Source organism: Rana temporaria, chromosome 1 (genome assembly GCF_905171775.1).
Source record: "Rana temporaria chromosome 1, aRanTem1.1, whole genome shotgun sequence".
Lineage (NCBI taxonomy): Eukaryota > Metazoa > Chordata > Amphibia > Anura > Ranidae > Rana > Rana temporaria.
In genome coordinates, this window is record NC_053489.1 from 106,220,068 (window position 1) to 106,236,742 (window position 16,675).

Sequence of the window (16,675 nt, forward strand, 5' to 3'; positions counted from 1 at the left end):
CTTCTAAACCATGCAGGTTTAGGCGATATCCGGGGGAAACTACAGGCAAACCTTATTATAGGCTTACCTGTAGTACAAAGTGGATTGTAAAGGTTTACAATCACTTTAAGTTCTCGAGTGTAACCATTTTTTTACATTTTTTTTACTAATACTTTTTTTTAGATTGCACAAAAAAAGCCACTGTGTGACAAACTTTTTGTGGTTTCTTTTTATGAGACATCAAGGGTCTTTTAGACCCACACTCCATTAGCCAATAGAAACTGGAAGTGATGCCATACATGCAGCATCTGGGTTCTTTGTAATTAGGGGAGATCAGCAATGAATATTTTTGATCTCCTTCCATTCTCTCCAGCAACACCCTCCATGCACGTGCAGCTCAGTGCACATTGTAAAGATGACTGCAAACAGGTACATTTGTTTTAACACACACCATGGGGGAGATTTACTAGTTGAAGAGCGCAAAATCTGGTGCAGCTCTGCACAGAAAACAATCAGCTTCCACGTTTTATTGTCAAAGCTTAATTGAACAAGCTAAAGTTATAAGCCGATTGGCTACCATGCACAGCTACACCAGATTCTGAGTGCTCCAGTTTTAGTAAACCTGCTCCCATGTCTCTTCTACAATAGCCTGCCTGCTCACGGTTTGTTTTGTACCTTGTTTTCTTCTTAAGGTTTCCAAAAAAATGCCAAAAGCATGCAAAATCCTGTGACACCAGTACCACCACCTTTGGAAACCAAGTATCGCATACTAGCACATAACGAGAGACTTGCCATTTGGATTTGTGTCCTCTGGCATGAGTGGCAGGGGGCGCGATTACGTCACTCCCACACATGCACGCAGGAGCCACCAATTACGGCACAGGCTCGGTCCCACACTGTATGCCGGACCTTCTGAGCACATGTCCCGGTAAAGTCACCAGCTGCATGCACTTTGAATATCTCTTAAACTGTGCAAGTTTAGGAGATATTCACAGTACTTACAGGTAAACCTTAGTATAGGCTCGCCTAGGCTTGCCTGTAGATACAAGTGGTAGAACAGACTTTACTACCACTTTAAGGCAAGTCTGTCAAAATGTGCCAGTATGTAATGAAGGGGAGGGGATTTTAACAGTGTCAAACGTATATAGAATGACCAGTTAATGATCAACACAGGAATTTGAAAAAATATTAAAGGGGCTGTAAAGGAAAAAATTTTTTTCCCTAAATAGCTTTACCTTAGTGCAGTCCTCCTTCGCTTACCTCATCCTTCGATTTTGCTTTTAAATGTCCTTCTTTCTTCTGAGAAATCCTCACTTCCTGTTCTTCTGTCTGTAACTCAACACCGTAATGTGAGGCTTTCTTCCTGGTGTGGAGAAAGCCTCTTGAGGGGGGAGGGGATTTCTTCTGAGAAATCCTCACTTCCTGTTCTTCTGTCTGTAACTCAACACCGTAATGTGAGGCTTTCTTCCTGGTGTGGAGAAAGCCTCTTGAGGGGGGAGGGGGCGAGCAGGAGTGTCAGGACACTCTCTACTTTGCAGATAGAGAAAAGAGCTGTGTGTTGATGGGCGTCCTGACACTCCTGCTTGCCCCCTCACGAAGCTTTCTCCACACCAGGGAGAAAGCCTTGCATTACTGTGTGGAGTTACAGACAGAAGATCAGGAAGTGAGGATTTCTCAGAAGAAATAAGGACATTTAAAAGAAAAATCGAAGAATGAGGTAAGTGAAGGAGGACTGCACTAAAGTAAAAGGAAGCTATTTAGGGAAAACATTTTTTTCCTCTACAACCCCTTTAAATAATTTTATTACAAAATTGATAAAAGCGTGAGACAGAAAATGGTCTTATACATGTACCCTTTCAGGAATAACTAAATCTGTTGGGCATGTACTGTCTCACGCTTTTATCAATTTTGTAATAAAATTATTTAATATTTTTTCAAATTTCTGTGTTGATCATTGACTGGTCATTCTATATACTTTTGACACCGTTAGGTAGGTGCTGTCAGGAAAGCCAAGCAGCAATACTGGGTACATTTATACACAATTTCCATAGCTAGTCCACAAGTAACTTGCGACGTAAATTAAACATAGACATGAACATACGTGACATGAGAGGAATTATCCATGGGCACAGCAGAAGACTCCTCACTATCCATCTGATCCACACAAGGCAGACTAATGGTCTCCAGTGGAAGGATATATGACTGAGTGATCTCTTCGGGGGAGTCAGCGTCTTCTGTATCAGTATTTGCAAGTACAGATTTTTTTCCTGCGTCACACTGCGACAACTGTACAACACAATAAAACAAAAACATTTAACTTGAGTTAAAATGACCCACTTGTACTTTTCAAAACAAATTAAAATGCAATTATGTGTGGTTTGAACATCATTTACATATGCGGACGTGACCTACGTATGCGTTCGCTTCAGCGTACAAGCATGAGGGGATGGTGGCGCACTAATTTATTTTTTATTTTTCTATTTAATTTTTTTTTATTCTTACACTTTCCCTTTAAAAAAAAAATGTTTGATCACTTTTATTTCTATTACAAAAAATGTAAACATCCCTTGTAAGAGAATAGGGCATGACAGGTCCTCTTTATGGAGAGATCTGGGGTCTGTAAGTCCCCATATCTCTCCTCTGGAAAGCCTGAGATTAAAAAAAAAAAGAAAAATCTCAGGTTTTCCAACCGAACATATGGCAGTATTTACAACTGCTGGGGCCGGACATGACGCTATAACTTGGTGCTGGCCTCAGAGTCTGAGATGACCGGGGATCATCTGGTCCTCAGCCAGCTCTATGGTAAACTTTCGCCACCGGCGGATTCCTTCTCCGACTAGCCGATCGGATGAGCGAGCCGGTAAAAGCACTGGAGGGCGGCAGGACAGGAATTACCCATGCTGCTGTCCAAAGGTGCTGCTGTGTTCCTTCATCCAGAACAGCAGCACTCTAATACAAAAGGTGTGTTATTGGTCAGATCACCAGGTAAAAACAGAGGGGGAAAATCTTAAATAAAACAAATGCAGCCAAACTTCTTGTTCTGAATACAGGGAATGAGTGCAAGTTTTTCCAAAGTGGGTGGAGTTAACCTCTTGAGCTATTGGAATTTGAACAGGGGTCCCAATTAGACCTCGTTCACACCCATGCAGTTTGCTTTTGATAGGCTTTTGCATCGCTTTTTGTGGTGCGTTTTTGCATACAGGACTTTGACCTGTCTTGATTATTTTTTTGCGTCTTTTATGCTTTTTTTTTTACTAAAGGGGAGATGTTTTTATTATTGGACACATTAAAAAAACACATCAAAAAGATTCTATTGAAATCTACTCAACCAAAAACAGTTTTCTTAAAAAAAACCTTTCCAAAAAGAAACAGCTAAAAAACGCACAGATGTGAATGTGCTCCATAGGAAACTATGTTAATAGGACTGTAGTGCATATTTGCAAAACAAATAATGCACTAAAAAAGGCATAGGTGTGAACCAGGCCTTCGAGGGTTTCACCCTCTGCTGTGTAAAGTTGTAAAACTAACATTTTTGATTTTCCATTGCAGTCACCACCGACAACGGTCACCAGGACAAACAGACAGGGTGAATGTATCCATCAGTGTCACAGACAGCAATCGTCTCTAAAGACAGACTGGCTCTCACTAAAGCCTAGGACTAACCTCCCAGAGATCAGATTAGTCACTTAACTAACTTCCCACTTTTTTCCTCATTTTGAAGGCCATGTAAAGCTAGACTCTTAAAGCAAAGAAAAAAAAATAGTTCTGGTTAAATAAAAAAAGGATGTAGCGACACATTTAGCATTTGCCCTCTTACATTTTTCATGGATGAAGTATTGACATCGTGTTTTCCACTTTTCCCTTCTTCAGGTACATCACACTTCTGAGGAACAGATACTGAGGTACGTGCAACGGAAACGCCTAGGTTTGGCTTTGGTCTTATCAATCGACTCCGTGTCAAAGTTGGTTTGGTTGGTGCGGCTTTTTTCTCATCTTCAGAGCCACTGAATTCTTTTTTCATTCTGAGAAAAAAAAAAGGTACAACTACCATAAAAAATTCTGAGCTGTCCAAATTTAAATGAACGGCACACAAAAGCCATCAGCTACAGATGAAAAGGCAACATAGCAGCAGCTGCATGCACAGCTTTTCTAGCCTTTAGTTAACGGAATGTAACAAAACCGTAGAGTTCATACCCTCGCCCCAATTGTACATACACTGATGTGCAACATGTTCCAGCAATCTAGCGACATATCAGTTTAAAATCTGGGGCTGTCAGGAGACATTTGAATTATGCATGGTTCCAATACTGCCATACCGGCAACTAGAGCAGTGCAAAAGGACCAACATATTAACCACTTAAAGCAGGGGTGTCCAAACTTTTTTCAATGAGGGCCAGATTTAAATAAATGAACATGCGGGAGGGCCGACCATTTTTGCCTGACATTCTTTGAACTATTACAATTTGGTCTAATGCAGCGTACACACGATGCAATTTTTTAAATTGGTCGTTTAAAAACGATCGTGTGTAGGCTCCAGAGCATTTTTCTCGACAAGAAAAATGGGCATTAAAAATTTAGAACTTGCTCTATTTTTTCTCCTAATTTTTCACACTGTCGTGTGTAGGCTTTAACGACTGGGAAAATCAGCCCAAAGAGTGGCGGCATTCGAATGGAACTTTATAGTGCTGTTGTATGTCAAAGCGCTTTGCTCGAGCATTTTATATCACGATCGTGTGTATGCAAGGCAGGCTTGAGAGGAATCGCATCGAGAAACTTTTTTTCCATGACATGAAAAAGGGTCATGTACATGGCATAAGTGTGTTTGTTCGAGCACTAATACACCACCCAACAAGAATTCTCCTGCCTTTGTGGCTGTGTGTGGTGAAGAGTTGAGCTTGGACGTGTTATTTGTATCTATCTATCTATAGATATATATCTTTTGTGGCCCCAACGAATCCCTGAGCGCCGCTCAAGACTAAGGAGTTCGGGAGTGTTATTTTATGTATACCTTATTTATTGGCGTGTTACACGCACCTTCACTTCAAGAGGGAATTTTCAGGGGGAAAAAAACTATTTTAAATAAAGAACTGTGAAGTAAAATAAGGGTCAGTGCTCATGAATGCAGCCTCCCCATTGCCATGAATGCAGCCTCCCCATTGCCATGAATGCAGCCTCCCCATTGCCATGAATGCAGCCTCCCCATTGCCATGAATGCAGCCTCTCCATTGCCATAAATGCAGCCTCCCCACTGCCACGAATGCAGCCTCCCCACTGCCACGAATGCAGCCTCCCCACTGCCACGAATGCAGCCTCCCCACTGCCATGAATGCAGCCTCCCAACTGCCATCAGTGCAGCCTGATCCATGCCCATTTGCAGCCTGGGAGGGGACAGGGAGGGGGCGGGATGAGCGCTAACAGATTACATGCAGGAGAATCTCCTGTTTTCTCGGCGGCCTCTTTAATACCAAGTCCTCCCTATGATAGACAGAACAGTCGTCCAATGGCAGCCCAGGAGACAGAACTTCCTAGTACAGATGGCGCTGAGTAAACGCTTGTTATGCCCCCTCCCTGTCCCCTCTGAGGTAGCGCTATATACAGTATATATCTTTAGTAGCCCGGGGGCCGCAAAAGATGTATATATCTAAATTACCAGGGGGGCCACATTAAACTGGAACAAGGGCCGCATTCGGCCCGCGGGCCGGACTTTGGACATGCCTGACTTAAAGGAACACTAAAGGTTAGTTTTTTATTAGATCAATTGATTGCTGTAAGCTAGAGCATTTAAATATCACTTACCTCGTTTTTCCTTTTGACCTCCAAAATACAGTAATCCAGGTTTGAAAATGCCATTTCCTGTCTCTCCTGTTCTTGCTTTCCACCAGGATCTGAGCGGTTTTGCATGGTGGAAAGCAGAATGTGCTCACCCCCTCCCTATGACTACAGCCCTGCGTGAAGATGCTCTCTTATCCCTCACAGGCATGGAGGCTAAGCCTAATGGGAACTGTAGTTCTCATTAGGCCGTGATGTAGCAAGAATGAATGCGCACCGCAAACCAGGAAGTCAGTGAGAATAATAATGATTCAGGAGTGGCGGAGGTGAATAAAACAGCTCGATTTCAACAGGTATCAAACTAGTTAAAGTAAAAAGTAATGTTTTGCATTATATCAGCTACTGTCAGACTTTAATTTAAGAGGAAAATATTTTTGTCTTTACAACCCCTTTAAGGACCGACTCATGTACATATATGTTGGCACTTTAAAGATGAATATCTCGGTAAAGGCAGCAGCTGCTGCCACAACCGAGATATCCATCTTTTCCGTCGCCAGTCCTGTAAACGATAATGATGGTCTCTGCGGCGGATTCGCCGCAAGATCACTGTTATCGGCAGCGGGAGAGGGCACCCCCTCCCGACGCTTACCGGAGCGGTCAGTAGTGGCGGAGGCGATGGGGTCCTTCTTGCCATGGATATGAGTGAGGGCAAGATGGCCCCCACCCGTCTCCATAGCATAGCAGGGCGGAAGCGTCATCAAAGCGTCACTTCCGCGTCTTAACTGCAAATCTTTTTGTTATTTTTTCCATTTTTTTTTTATAGCATTTTAGTTTAAATATGACACCGGAGGTCTTTTTGACCCCAGATCTCATATTTATAAGGACCTGTCATGGTTTTTCCTATTACAATGGATGTTTACATTCCTTGTAATTAGGAATAAAAGTGACCCATTTTTTTTTTTTTTTTTTAAGAAAAGTGTAAAAATAAATAAAATCAAGCAAAATAAATAAGAAAACAAAAAAAACATTTTTTAAAGCGCCCCGTCCCGACGAGCTCACGGGCAGAAGCGAACTCATACGTGAGTAGCGCCCGCATATGAAAACGGTGTTCAAACCGAACAAGTGAGGTATCGCCGCAATTGTTAGAGCGAGAGCAATAATTCTAGCCCTAGACCTCCTCTGTAACTCAAAAGATGCAACCTATAGAATTTTTTAAACGTCGCCTATGGAGATTTTTAAGGGTAAAAGTTTGACGCCATTCCACGAGCGGGCGTAAGTTTGAAGCGTGACATGACTTTGTAGTTTTCCATTTACAGGACATGAGTTTTTTTATTTATTTTTAACCACTTAAGGACCGGACCAATATGCAGCTAAATGACCCAAGGGGTTTTTACAATTCGGCACTGCGTCGCTTTAACAGACAATTGCGCGGTCGTGCAACGTGGCTCCCAAACAAAATTGGCGTCCTTTTTTCCCCCACAAAGAGAGCTTTCTTTTGGTGGTATTTGATCACCTCTGCGGTTTTTATTTTTTGCACTATAAACAAAAATAGAGCGACAATTTTGAAAAAAATTCAATATTTTTTACTTTTTGCTATAATAAATATCCCCCAAAAACATATCTAAAAAAAATTTTTTTCCTCAGTTTAGGCCGATACGTATTCGTTTACTTATTTTTGGTAAAAAAAAAAAATCGCAATAAGCGTTTATCGATTGGTTTGCGCCAAATTTATAGCGTTTACAAAATAGGGGATAGTTTTATTGCATTTTTATAATTTTTTTTTTTTTTTACTACTAATGGCGGCGATCAGCGATTTTTTTCGTGACTGCGACATTATGGTGGACACTTCGGACAATTTTGACACATTTTTGGGACCACTGTCATTTTCACAGCAAAAAATGCATTTAAATTGCATTGTTTATTGTGAAAATGACAGTTGCAGTTTGGGAGTTAACCACAGGGGGCGCTGTAGGAGTTAGGGTTCACTTTGTGTGTGTTTACAAGTTTAGGGGGGTGTGGCTGTAGGACTGACGTCATCGATCGAGTCTCCCTTATATAAGGGATCACTCGATCGATACGCCGCCATAGTGAAGCACGGGGAAGCCGTGTTTACATACGGCTCTCCCCGTTCTTCAGCTCCGGGGAGCGATCGCGACGGAGCGGCTATAAACGAATAGCCGCGCCGTCGTCCCGGAACGCTCCCCGAGGGAACCCGACCGCCGCAAGTACCGGGGGGGGGGGGGTCCCGATCGGACCTCCGACCCACGTCTAGGCAGGCACGTGATGTGCCTGTCCGTGCCATTCTGCTGACGTACATGTACATGAGGCGGTCGGGAAGTGGTTAATTAATTGAGACAGCTAGCGGGGGGGGAGATCCCCACTAGCTGTCACAGCGGGGGCCAGTACATTTGTAACAAATTACACCCCGAATATGGGAAAAAATGTAACATGTTACAAAAGGTAAACTTATCTATTAAAAAGGTAAAGTATGGCCAAAGCTTTTTTGGCCCTACTTCTCCTATGGATCACAGGAGTGCATTTCGGTCCAGGCTGGGGAAACATCCTGACCTTACAGTTAAGATCCACCCAGATGACTGGACTGAGCCAGCCACTCTCGCCCCTCCGCAGCCACACACTCAAGGGAGAGCTGGAGGTGCAAAGCAGAGCAAGCGACTTGACAGGCATGGTCAGAGCGAAGGGAAGAACTGAACACAGAGGGGGCAGGGGACAGATGTGACACTGGATCAATGCTGCATCCCCCTAGACTAGAAAATTATATATATATAAAAAATATATTTTCTAATCCCCTATACTTTTCTTTTAAATAAGAATTTTGCAATACTTCTTGTCTATAGTCATCAGGAATACAGTGTGGTACAGGAGAGCGGATCTAGGCTACAATAAAAACAATGTCCAAGTTAGCTATAACCATAAACATACCCAACAGAAGCCGAGTCATCCAAAGACACTGAGGGAGACTTCTCATCCTCAATCTGGTCTGCGCCAGGCAGGCCAATGGTCTCCAGTGAAAAGACACGTGAATGAACAATCTCTACTGGGGAAGGCGTGTCTTCTGTAGCAGCCTTTGCCAAGATGGGAGCTTTTTCCGATTCACACTGTGAAAAATAAAAAAATACAAAATTAAGTACCGTAGGTTATTAGACAATTTTTTTTTAGAACCACACTAAAATAGCACCGATTTATGGAGAGAAAAAAAAACAAGCTGGGAGGGGAAAGGGGTGTCCCTTTTGTCCACGCAAATTTTAGAATGGTATAACTCGGGGTAGGCAAACCCCGGGAATAGGTGCCGCCAGCAGCACTCAAAGCCTCTTTTGCCAGCACTCAACTCCCTTTCCCAGCAGCATAGCAGCACAGGGAAGTGTCGGTGAGACATTAATGCATTCCAATTTCAGAGTTCCCCATGCCGAACCTGCACTGAGGGGGGGGGGCACTGTGCTCCCACACATTGTAAAAGATGGGAAACATTGTTTGGTTCTCTATCTTTGCTGTAGCTGCGATCGTCAGCTTTTGTGATGGGGAAGAGATTGGGTGCAGTTCTGCTGGGGGGGGGGGGGGAGAGAGATTACTCTTTCCAGGAGGATCTCCATTGGCCACTGCAGCCAATCACAGTCCGGCTAGCCCTGCCCACCATCTGGAGGAAGATGACTCGTTTAGTTGCCACTACCAATCTCAGAAAGAAGGGATTTGACTGTGATGGAGAAAACCACAATCAGATGACAGTATTCCTTAAAGGATCATTAAAGGAATTTTTTTTTTTTTAGCTAAATAGCTTCCTTTACCTTACTGTAGTACTGGTTTCATGTCCTCATTGTTCGTTTTTGCTTTGAAGTTGCTGTAATTCTGCTGTGATCTCCACACTTCCTGCTTGTCTGGCTCCTTATAACCACAGTACTGGGAGCTTTTCACGGTGGTCTAAGCTGTCATTACTGTGTGTCTAAAACTCCTCAGAACCAATCAGATTCATTTTAAAAACAAAACACTGCCCTGGATTTGTTTGTTTTTGTTCTGTGTGTCTCTCTACTTCACAGAAACATGAAACCAGTTTAAAACCGAAAGTGAAACTAGAGGCACATTATATGATTGAATTTAATCTATTTTTAATCATTTTAATCATTTTTAAAAGGAATCAGTTAACTTTTATGTCTCTAAAAGTCATTTCAGCAAAAAAATTTTTTACTTTAGTGACCCTTTAACCACTTACTACTGAACCCCTGCACTCTGTGTCCCTTTAAGCAACAGCCAGTATCAAGTGCAATGAAAATCACACCCAACTTTTGCTGCGGCGCTTCGCACCACACATTTCCTCAGCTGTGTGGGCCTAACTTATGATCCTGCACACAGGCCCACTGCTTTCAGAAAATGCCCCTGACCTGAGCCCATCATTGCGCATCTATTCCAGATGTTTGTACATGACATCACATACAAGCACGTGGGCTGGATGCGAGAGGTGGATCAGCAGGATGAGGTGTGCCAGAACAGGTAGCTGTGTCTCCTCTCTGCTTCCTTTCACCACTCTGCATATCACGCATATCATAGATGAGAAGAGGGTACAGCGGTGGAGCAGATGAGCAGGAGGGTACAGCAGTGGGGAAAATGAGCAGAAGGGGTTCAGAGGTGGGACAGAAGAGCAGAAGGGTACAATGGTGGGGCAGATATGCAGGGAGGTGCAGTGGTGAAAGAGATAAGGGGCTGCAGCAGTGGGACAGAAGAGCGGGGGGGTACAGTGATGAGGCAGATAAGCAGGGGGGTTCAGTGTTGGGCCAGATGAGAAGGTGGTTACAGTGGTGGGACAGATGAGCAGATAAGTTCAGTGTTAGGACAGATGAGAAGATGGTTCAGCGGTGAGACAGAAGAGCATTGGGGTATGGCGGTGGCGCAGATGTGAAGGTAGGTACAGTGGTGGGGCAGATGAGAAAGGGGGTTACAGTGGTGGGACAGAAAAGCAAGAGAGTACAGTGGTGGGGCAGATGTGCAGGGGGTTACAGTGGTGGGGCAGATGAGAAAGGGGTTACATTGGTGGGGCAGATGAGCAGCAGGGGGTTACAGTGGTGGGACAGAAGAGCATGGTGGGTCAGATGTACAGGGGGGTACAGTGGTGGGACAGATGTGCAGGGTAGTACAGTGGTGGGGCAGGTGAATTGGGGCTGATCAGAGGTGTGAGAGTGCAGGATGTTAATTTCTCACTACTACTCAAGTCGCTTAAAGCATTTACTTTATAAAAAAATCCTTTTCATGATTGAGAGTGTGAAGTTGACATTTTGTTAGAAAAAATCGGCACGCTCAATTTGTTTCAAAACATTTTTCGACACACTGTGCTCAAAAGGTTGCCTATCCCTGGTATAATTAAAAATACAACAGTTAATTGGAAGTCATTGCGGCGACAAAACACTTTGTTAGTTGTTTTCCTTGCATAATAAAACAACAATTTCCCAAAGACAACCTCTGGATAGGACGCTGAGCGCGTGCACACAACTTCTTTGGTCGACCATGGCGAGGCGTGTTCTGAGTGGAACCTGTCCTGTTAAACCGCTGTATGGTCTTGGCAACCATGCTGCAGCTCAGTTTGAGGGTCTTGGCAATCCTCTTATAGCCCAAGCCATCTTTATGTAGAGCAACAATTCTTTTTTTCAGATCCTCAGAGAGTTCTTTGCCATGAGGTGCCATGTTGAATTTCCAGTGACCAGTATGAGAGAGTGAGAGTGATAACACCAAATTTAACACACCTGCTTCCCCATTTACACCTAAAACCTTGTAACGAGTCACATGACATCGAGGAGGGAAAATGGCTAATTGGGCTCAAATTGGAAATTTTCACTTAGGGGTGTACTCACTTTTGTTGCCAGCGGTTTAGACATTAATGGCTGTGTGTCGTTATTTTGAGGGGACAGCAAATTTACACTGTTCTATGAGCTGTACATTCACTACTTTACATTGTAGCAAAGTGTCATTTCTTCAGTGTTGTCACATGAAAATATATAATAAAATGTTTACAAAAATGTGAGGGGTGTACTCACTTTTGTGAGATACTGTATGTGCCTAGGTGAAATTTCATTAATCGGGTTTACATCCACATTTGCATGCAGCAGTTCTGAAGAAAACTAGAACGTTACAATGGGAGGCAGTTCTCAGAGTCTCGAAGCACAAAATGGCTTTTTAATAAATAATATTGTAGTTAGATTGTCTCTTCCCCAGAGAGTGTTTGGGAATATGTTATTGCTACTCTGTGTGCTAAAAAGAAGCACAGGCTGCAGCAGTGGAAAATAAATGAAGAATTTATTTCAAATAATGACTTTACTAGGTGAGTTTTAGGAGTTAGGCCCCTTTCACATTGAGGAGTTTTTCAGGCGGTAAAGCGCTAAAAATAGCGCTGCTATCCCGCCTGAATAACTCCTGCCCAGCTACCTCAATGTGAAAGCCGAAGGGCTTTCACACTGAGGCGATGCGCTGGCGGGAGACAAAAAAATCTCCTGTCAGCAGCATCTTTGGAGCGGTGAGAGGAGCGGCATGTATACCGCTCCTTCACCGCTCCTTCCCATTGAAAACAATGGGAACCGCGGCAATACCGCCCGCAATGCGCCTCTATAGAGGCGCATTGCGGGCGATATTAACTCTTTATCGGCCGCTAGCGGGGGTTAATACCGCACCGCTAGCGGCTGATACCCGCGGCAATTCCGGCGGTATAGCGCCACTATTTTTAGCGGCGTTATACCGCCACCGCAGCTCCCGCCCCAGTCTGAAAGGGGCCTTAGGGGAGATTGGACTTCAGTACAACTTCAGTGGTACTTTAAACAAATCATAAGCCAAGATAAAAATAAAAGGTCCAACAGAAAAATTGCAAGCAAGTTTCTTACACTTGTGGTTGGCTGATTGGATTCAGGGGCCTTCTCAACAGATTCAACTTCAGATTTATTCCTAGAATCATCAGAAGAAGTCAGGACACCTCGCCTAGGCAATGCCCGGACAATGTTTGGCTTTGGTCTCTGTAATCGTCCTCTTGTTAGAACTGTAGGTTTTGCAGGTTGCTGCACTTCCTCTGACACTCTGAAAAAATAAACTTTTTAGTAAAACGAACAATAGAAAACTTGGGTACAACCAGCCTGTCAGATTTTTCATGGGATCACTGCCAGTGGCTGTAGCCGCTAGCAGAAATCATTTTGTTCCAATCATCAGTGTTTTCACTGTTTTGTGGGGGGATCTGCAGGAGGGATTCCCCCCCATCAACACGGACTGTGTTGATGGGGAATTCAAGCGATTTTCTTTCCTGCAACTACCATTGTTCCATCTATGGCCAGCTTAAAGATGGCTATAGATGGGTCAATTTTTATTCAACCAGCAGTTTGAATGGGGGAAAAAAAAAAAACTGACCCGATTTCCTCCATCCACACACTTAAAGTGGATGGGGAAATCCTCCCGCTGTGTCACTGTATTGGACATCCACAGTGCCCATACATAGATCAAATTTCGGCCAGAGCCTGCTGAACTGACCAAATTTCCATCCATCTATGGGCAGCTCAAGGCTCTCTAGAAATTCTTAGAATACGTACACCTTCTCCTTAGCACAGTCGGATTATAAGGTGTATGGCGAGTCTTACAGGCGAACTGCCATGGAGAAGGATACAGTTGGGTGAGCTGGGGGTGGGATTTTAGTGCATCAGAAGAAATTTCCTCCATGTGAAAGTGTTATTTAGCTTAACCTAGATGATATGCTACACTTAGAGATGGGCATGGGTGTGTTCGGGATCCACCTGCCCAATACACCAGGAAGCCGACACTGCACACGGCTAATCACAGACAGCGAGACATTTTCCAATCTGTGCAGCTGCGAACCGTGAAATGTCTCACGGTCAGCGATTATCGGTGTGCAATGTCGAACAGGTGGAATCCCGAATACGCCCAAGCCCATTCCTGGTTACAATATAAACACTTACTTTGGACCAACTTCAGGTTTTGGATTTATTTGTAGAACCTGATCCATTTCTGTAGGCTTCCTGTGATTCTCCTGGTGCCCAGAACTTTCATCTGAAGTGGAGGCTTCCTTCCTAAAATCTGTGGGCTAAATAAATAATTTTCAACATCCACTGTTTAAATAAAAACCTTCAGGAGATGAAATTCATACATATTTTTTACCAAGACAAAACACATCGCTGAGCCCATAAATGGTGTCCATAAATGCATCTAGCAGGTTGGAAAAAATAAGATTTTTGTACTTGCTGTAAAATCTCTTGAAATCCATTGAGGGATACTGCCATAAGTGGCAGTATAACCAAACTGTATTAGAATTCCTGTGTCCCTCAATGGATGACAAAGAAATCAATATTGTACGATACACATTGTTTTTTTTATCCAGTACTAGTACTTACTTTTCCCAGGTCAGAAAGGTCATCTCTCTTGCCTTTCACATCCTGTCCAGTATCCTCAGGAGTAAGATCAGTATCGTCTTCTAATCTCAGCCCAGATATTCCTTTATGGTCACATGATTCCAGAACATTAGGCTTCAGAGTTTGAAGCTGTCCTTGAGGTAGTTTAATGGGAGAAGTTTTACTCTCGGCCTTAGACTCCAACACAGAGCTTAATGCAGGATCAGGTTCTGGGACGATTTCCTGCACAGGGCTCAAAGATGTGGAGAGAGCTTCTTTAATTGGAATACAAGAATCTTGGACAGTGGCAAAATCAAGGCATGTGTCCTTGTGTGTAGACATTTCTTCTTGTTCTTCACGCTAAAAAATAAAAACACAAAAATTGAGTTTTCTAATGAAAACGCCAAGCTTAATTTGCCCACAGCAAAAATCAGCAGAGGGATGATGGTTCTGCTGTTTACAAAGTGACTGAATCAAGAAAGGGCATCAATGCCATCACACTAAATGGCACATTTATTATAGAGAGAACTACCACTTTGTGAACTGACAAGCCACGTGATTGGGCTCACCTTCTGACTTTGTTTCCTTTATTTTTATTGAACCCGTAAAAGTGGTCTTATACAAGCACTCAACAATGGTGGACAATGTGAAGCTTGCCTGCCAGGCTCAATATGGGTGCCTCAGAGGGCAGCACTGATCTCTCAACTTGGTGAACAAGCAGTAAACAGATCATTCCATTTTGTATGAGTGAAAGGGATTTATCACCAATAGGTTAGAGAGATTTTACACTGAACCCAAGAAGCAATACCCAGCATGCAAAAATAGAAAGAGGATTCTTTATGAAGAGGTAGTATCAGAACAAAACCTCTGTCAATATTATAAAATTAACTTTGCAATGTGCAAGAAATATCACATACAGTATATTTTTTGCAATATTCTGTGCATTGTGGCATGAAACAGTTTGGATGATTCCAACATGCTCAATGGATGTTATTGTCGTCATTTTATTTGTCAATGAGAAAATACTATTCAATCACACATGTATAAACTTACGTTTTTAAGCACAGCGTCATTTGGACTGCAAATGGCTTCACTGCCTGTGACTCCTGTGGCATCTTCAGATGAAACTTGATCACTTTTCTCTGGGCCTTCCATGTCTTCATTCTTTTCTTTCCTAGACGTCTTCGTAGTATTGGGCTTTGGTCTTTGTAAGTATCCACTAACAAATGGTGCAGGTTTTATGGTAGATTTTGTACTCAGTTCCTGGGAGCTAGTAGAGGATTCAGCTCTAAAACAAAAAATTATCAGCATTGATCTTTTGAAAGTTCTAATAAGGCCCCTTTCACACTACGCCGACTTAAAAGTCACGTGATTTTGCGGCCAAATTTTTGAGGCGATTTCAGGGAATGCCTGTGTAAACTTGAGGTATATGGTCCTCAACTCGTATGAAAGTCAGACCACAGTAGTACAGGGACTAAGTCGCACATTTATGAATGGTTATCATTGAAAGTCACAGGGAAAAACAACTTTTCATGTGACTTTGCAGTCCCAAGTCGCAGGACAAGTCGCACAAGTGTGAAAGGGGCCTAAATGTTCACTTTATGGACAGTCAAAATGTAAGCCTTTAATTCTGAATGGTCAGTTCAATGTCAATTGCATACAGGCATTACATATCTGTGCCATCATAAACAGTGGCTTTATTCCGGTTAGGACACGGATATCCTTGGTTCCTCAATTAAGGCATTACTGAATTTTGATGGGGTAATTGCTAACTATATGTAGTTGTGTGCGTTCATCAAGTTAGTGTGTTGTCATAGCAGGATTAGCAGGTAAGGTTGCAGTAGAGTTATGTGCAAAGGGATCACCATTATAATTTTAGTAACAGCAAAAACAATATCACACCCTGCAATCAAAGCCAGGTGTTCCCACCACTGGGATCTGAGAAGGAGTGGTACCATGCAGAGCATTTCTTTCCCCAAGCTGCTACTCTGTCCAAGTAGAGAACACTGAATGTTCTATAAATTTAGATTTTTAGTTTACTTGTAAAATCCTTTTCTTAAAAGTACATCACCGGGACAAAGAGAACTTGATATTCATGACTACATGAGATAGGTTACCACCTTCAGGTGAAGGGACACTGGCCCAAAAAGTATGAATCCCACCTCTAGACATAATAACCCCTACTAGCTCAGTTAGGCCTCAGTTCTGTAGCAAGAAACAAGGAAACACAAAAGGGATCTCTCTGCCCTGTGACGTACGCCAAGAAAGGGATTTTACAGGTAAACCAAACATTTTATTTTTTACACATGTGTACATTCCTTTTCTTGGAGTACAGTACAAAACACAAGCCTTCAATCATAATGAATGGGTTATTTGTTGTACATTCAAGTGATGAACTGAACACTGGCAAAGCCACTCAAAGCGTTAATATTCCCCTTTATATAACCCCTCCCACCATATGATCCTCCGTTTTGTAGCAAGCAATGATGGGGCCAAAGGAGGGGGTCCTGTGTCGTGTTTCTTATCCTGCAAAAGGGATTTCACAGGTT

The 16,675-nt window shown here is 43.0% G+C and overlaps 1 protein-coding gene across 5 annotated transcripts in view; it reads right to left on the reverse strand.

The window, feature by feature from the left end:
- BDP1 (B double prime 1, subunit of RNA polymerase III transcription initiation factor IIIB) overlaps positions 1–16,675 on the reverse strand; it is a 135,524-nt gene that overhangs the window by 49,186 nt on the left and 69,663 nt on the right. For all 5 annotated transcript variants that reach the window (XM_040341500.1, XM_040341494.1, XM_040341486.1 and 2 more), the window contains exons 19-25: positions 15,180–15,414; positions 14,130–14,486; positions 13,698–13,822; positions 12,621–12,810; positions 8,689–8,864; positions 3,797–4,001; positions 2,081–2,265 (exon numbers count right to left, since the gene is read on the reverse strand). In XM_040341500.1, coding sequence (XP_040197434.1) covers positions 2,081–2,265; positions 3,797–4,001; positions 8,689–8,864; positions 12,621–12,810; positions 13,698–13,822; positions 14,130–14,486; positions 15,180–15,414 — 1,473 coding nt within the window. The remainder of the gene's footprint in view (positions 1–2,080; positions 2,266–3,796; positions 4,002–8,688; positions 8,865–12,620; positions 12,811–13,697; positions 13,823–14,129; positions 14,487–15,179; positions 15,415–16,675) is intronic.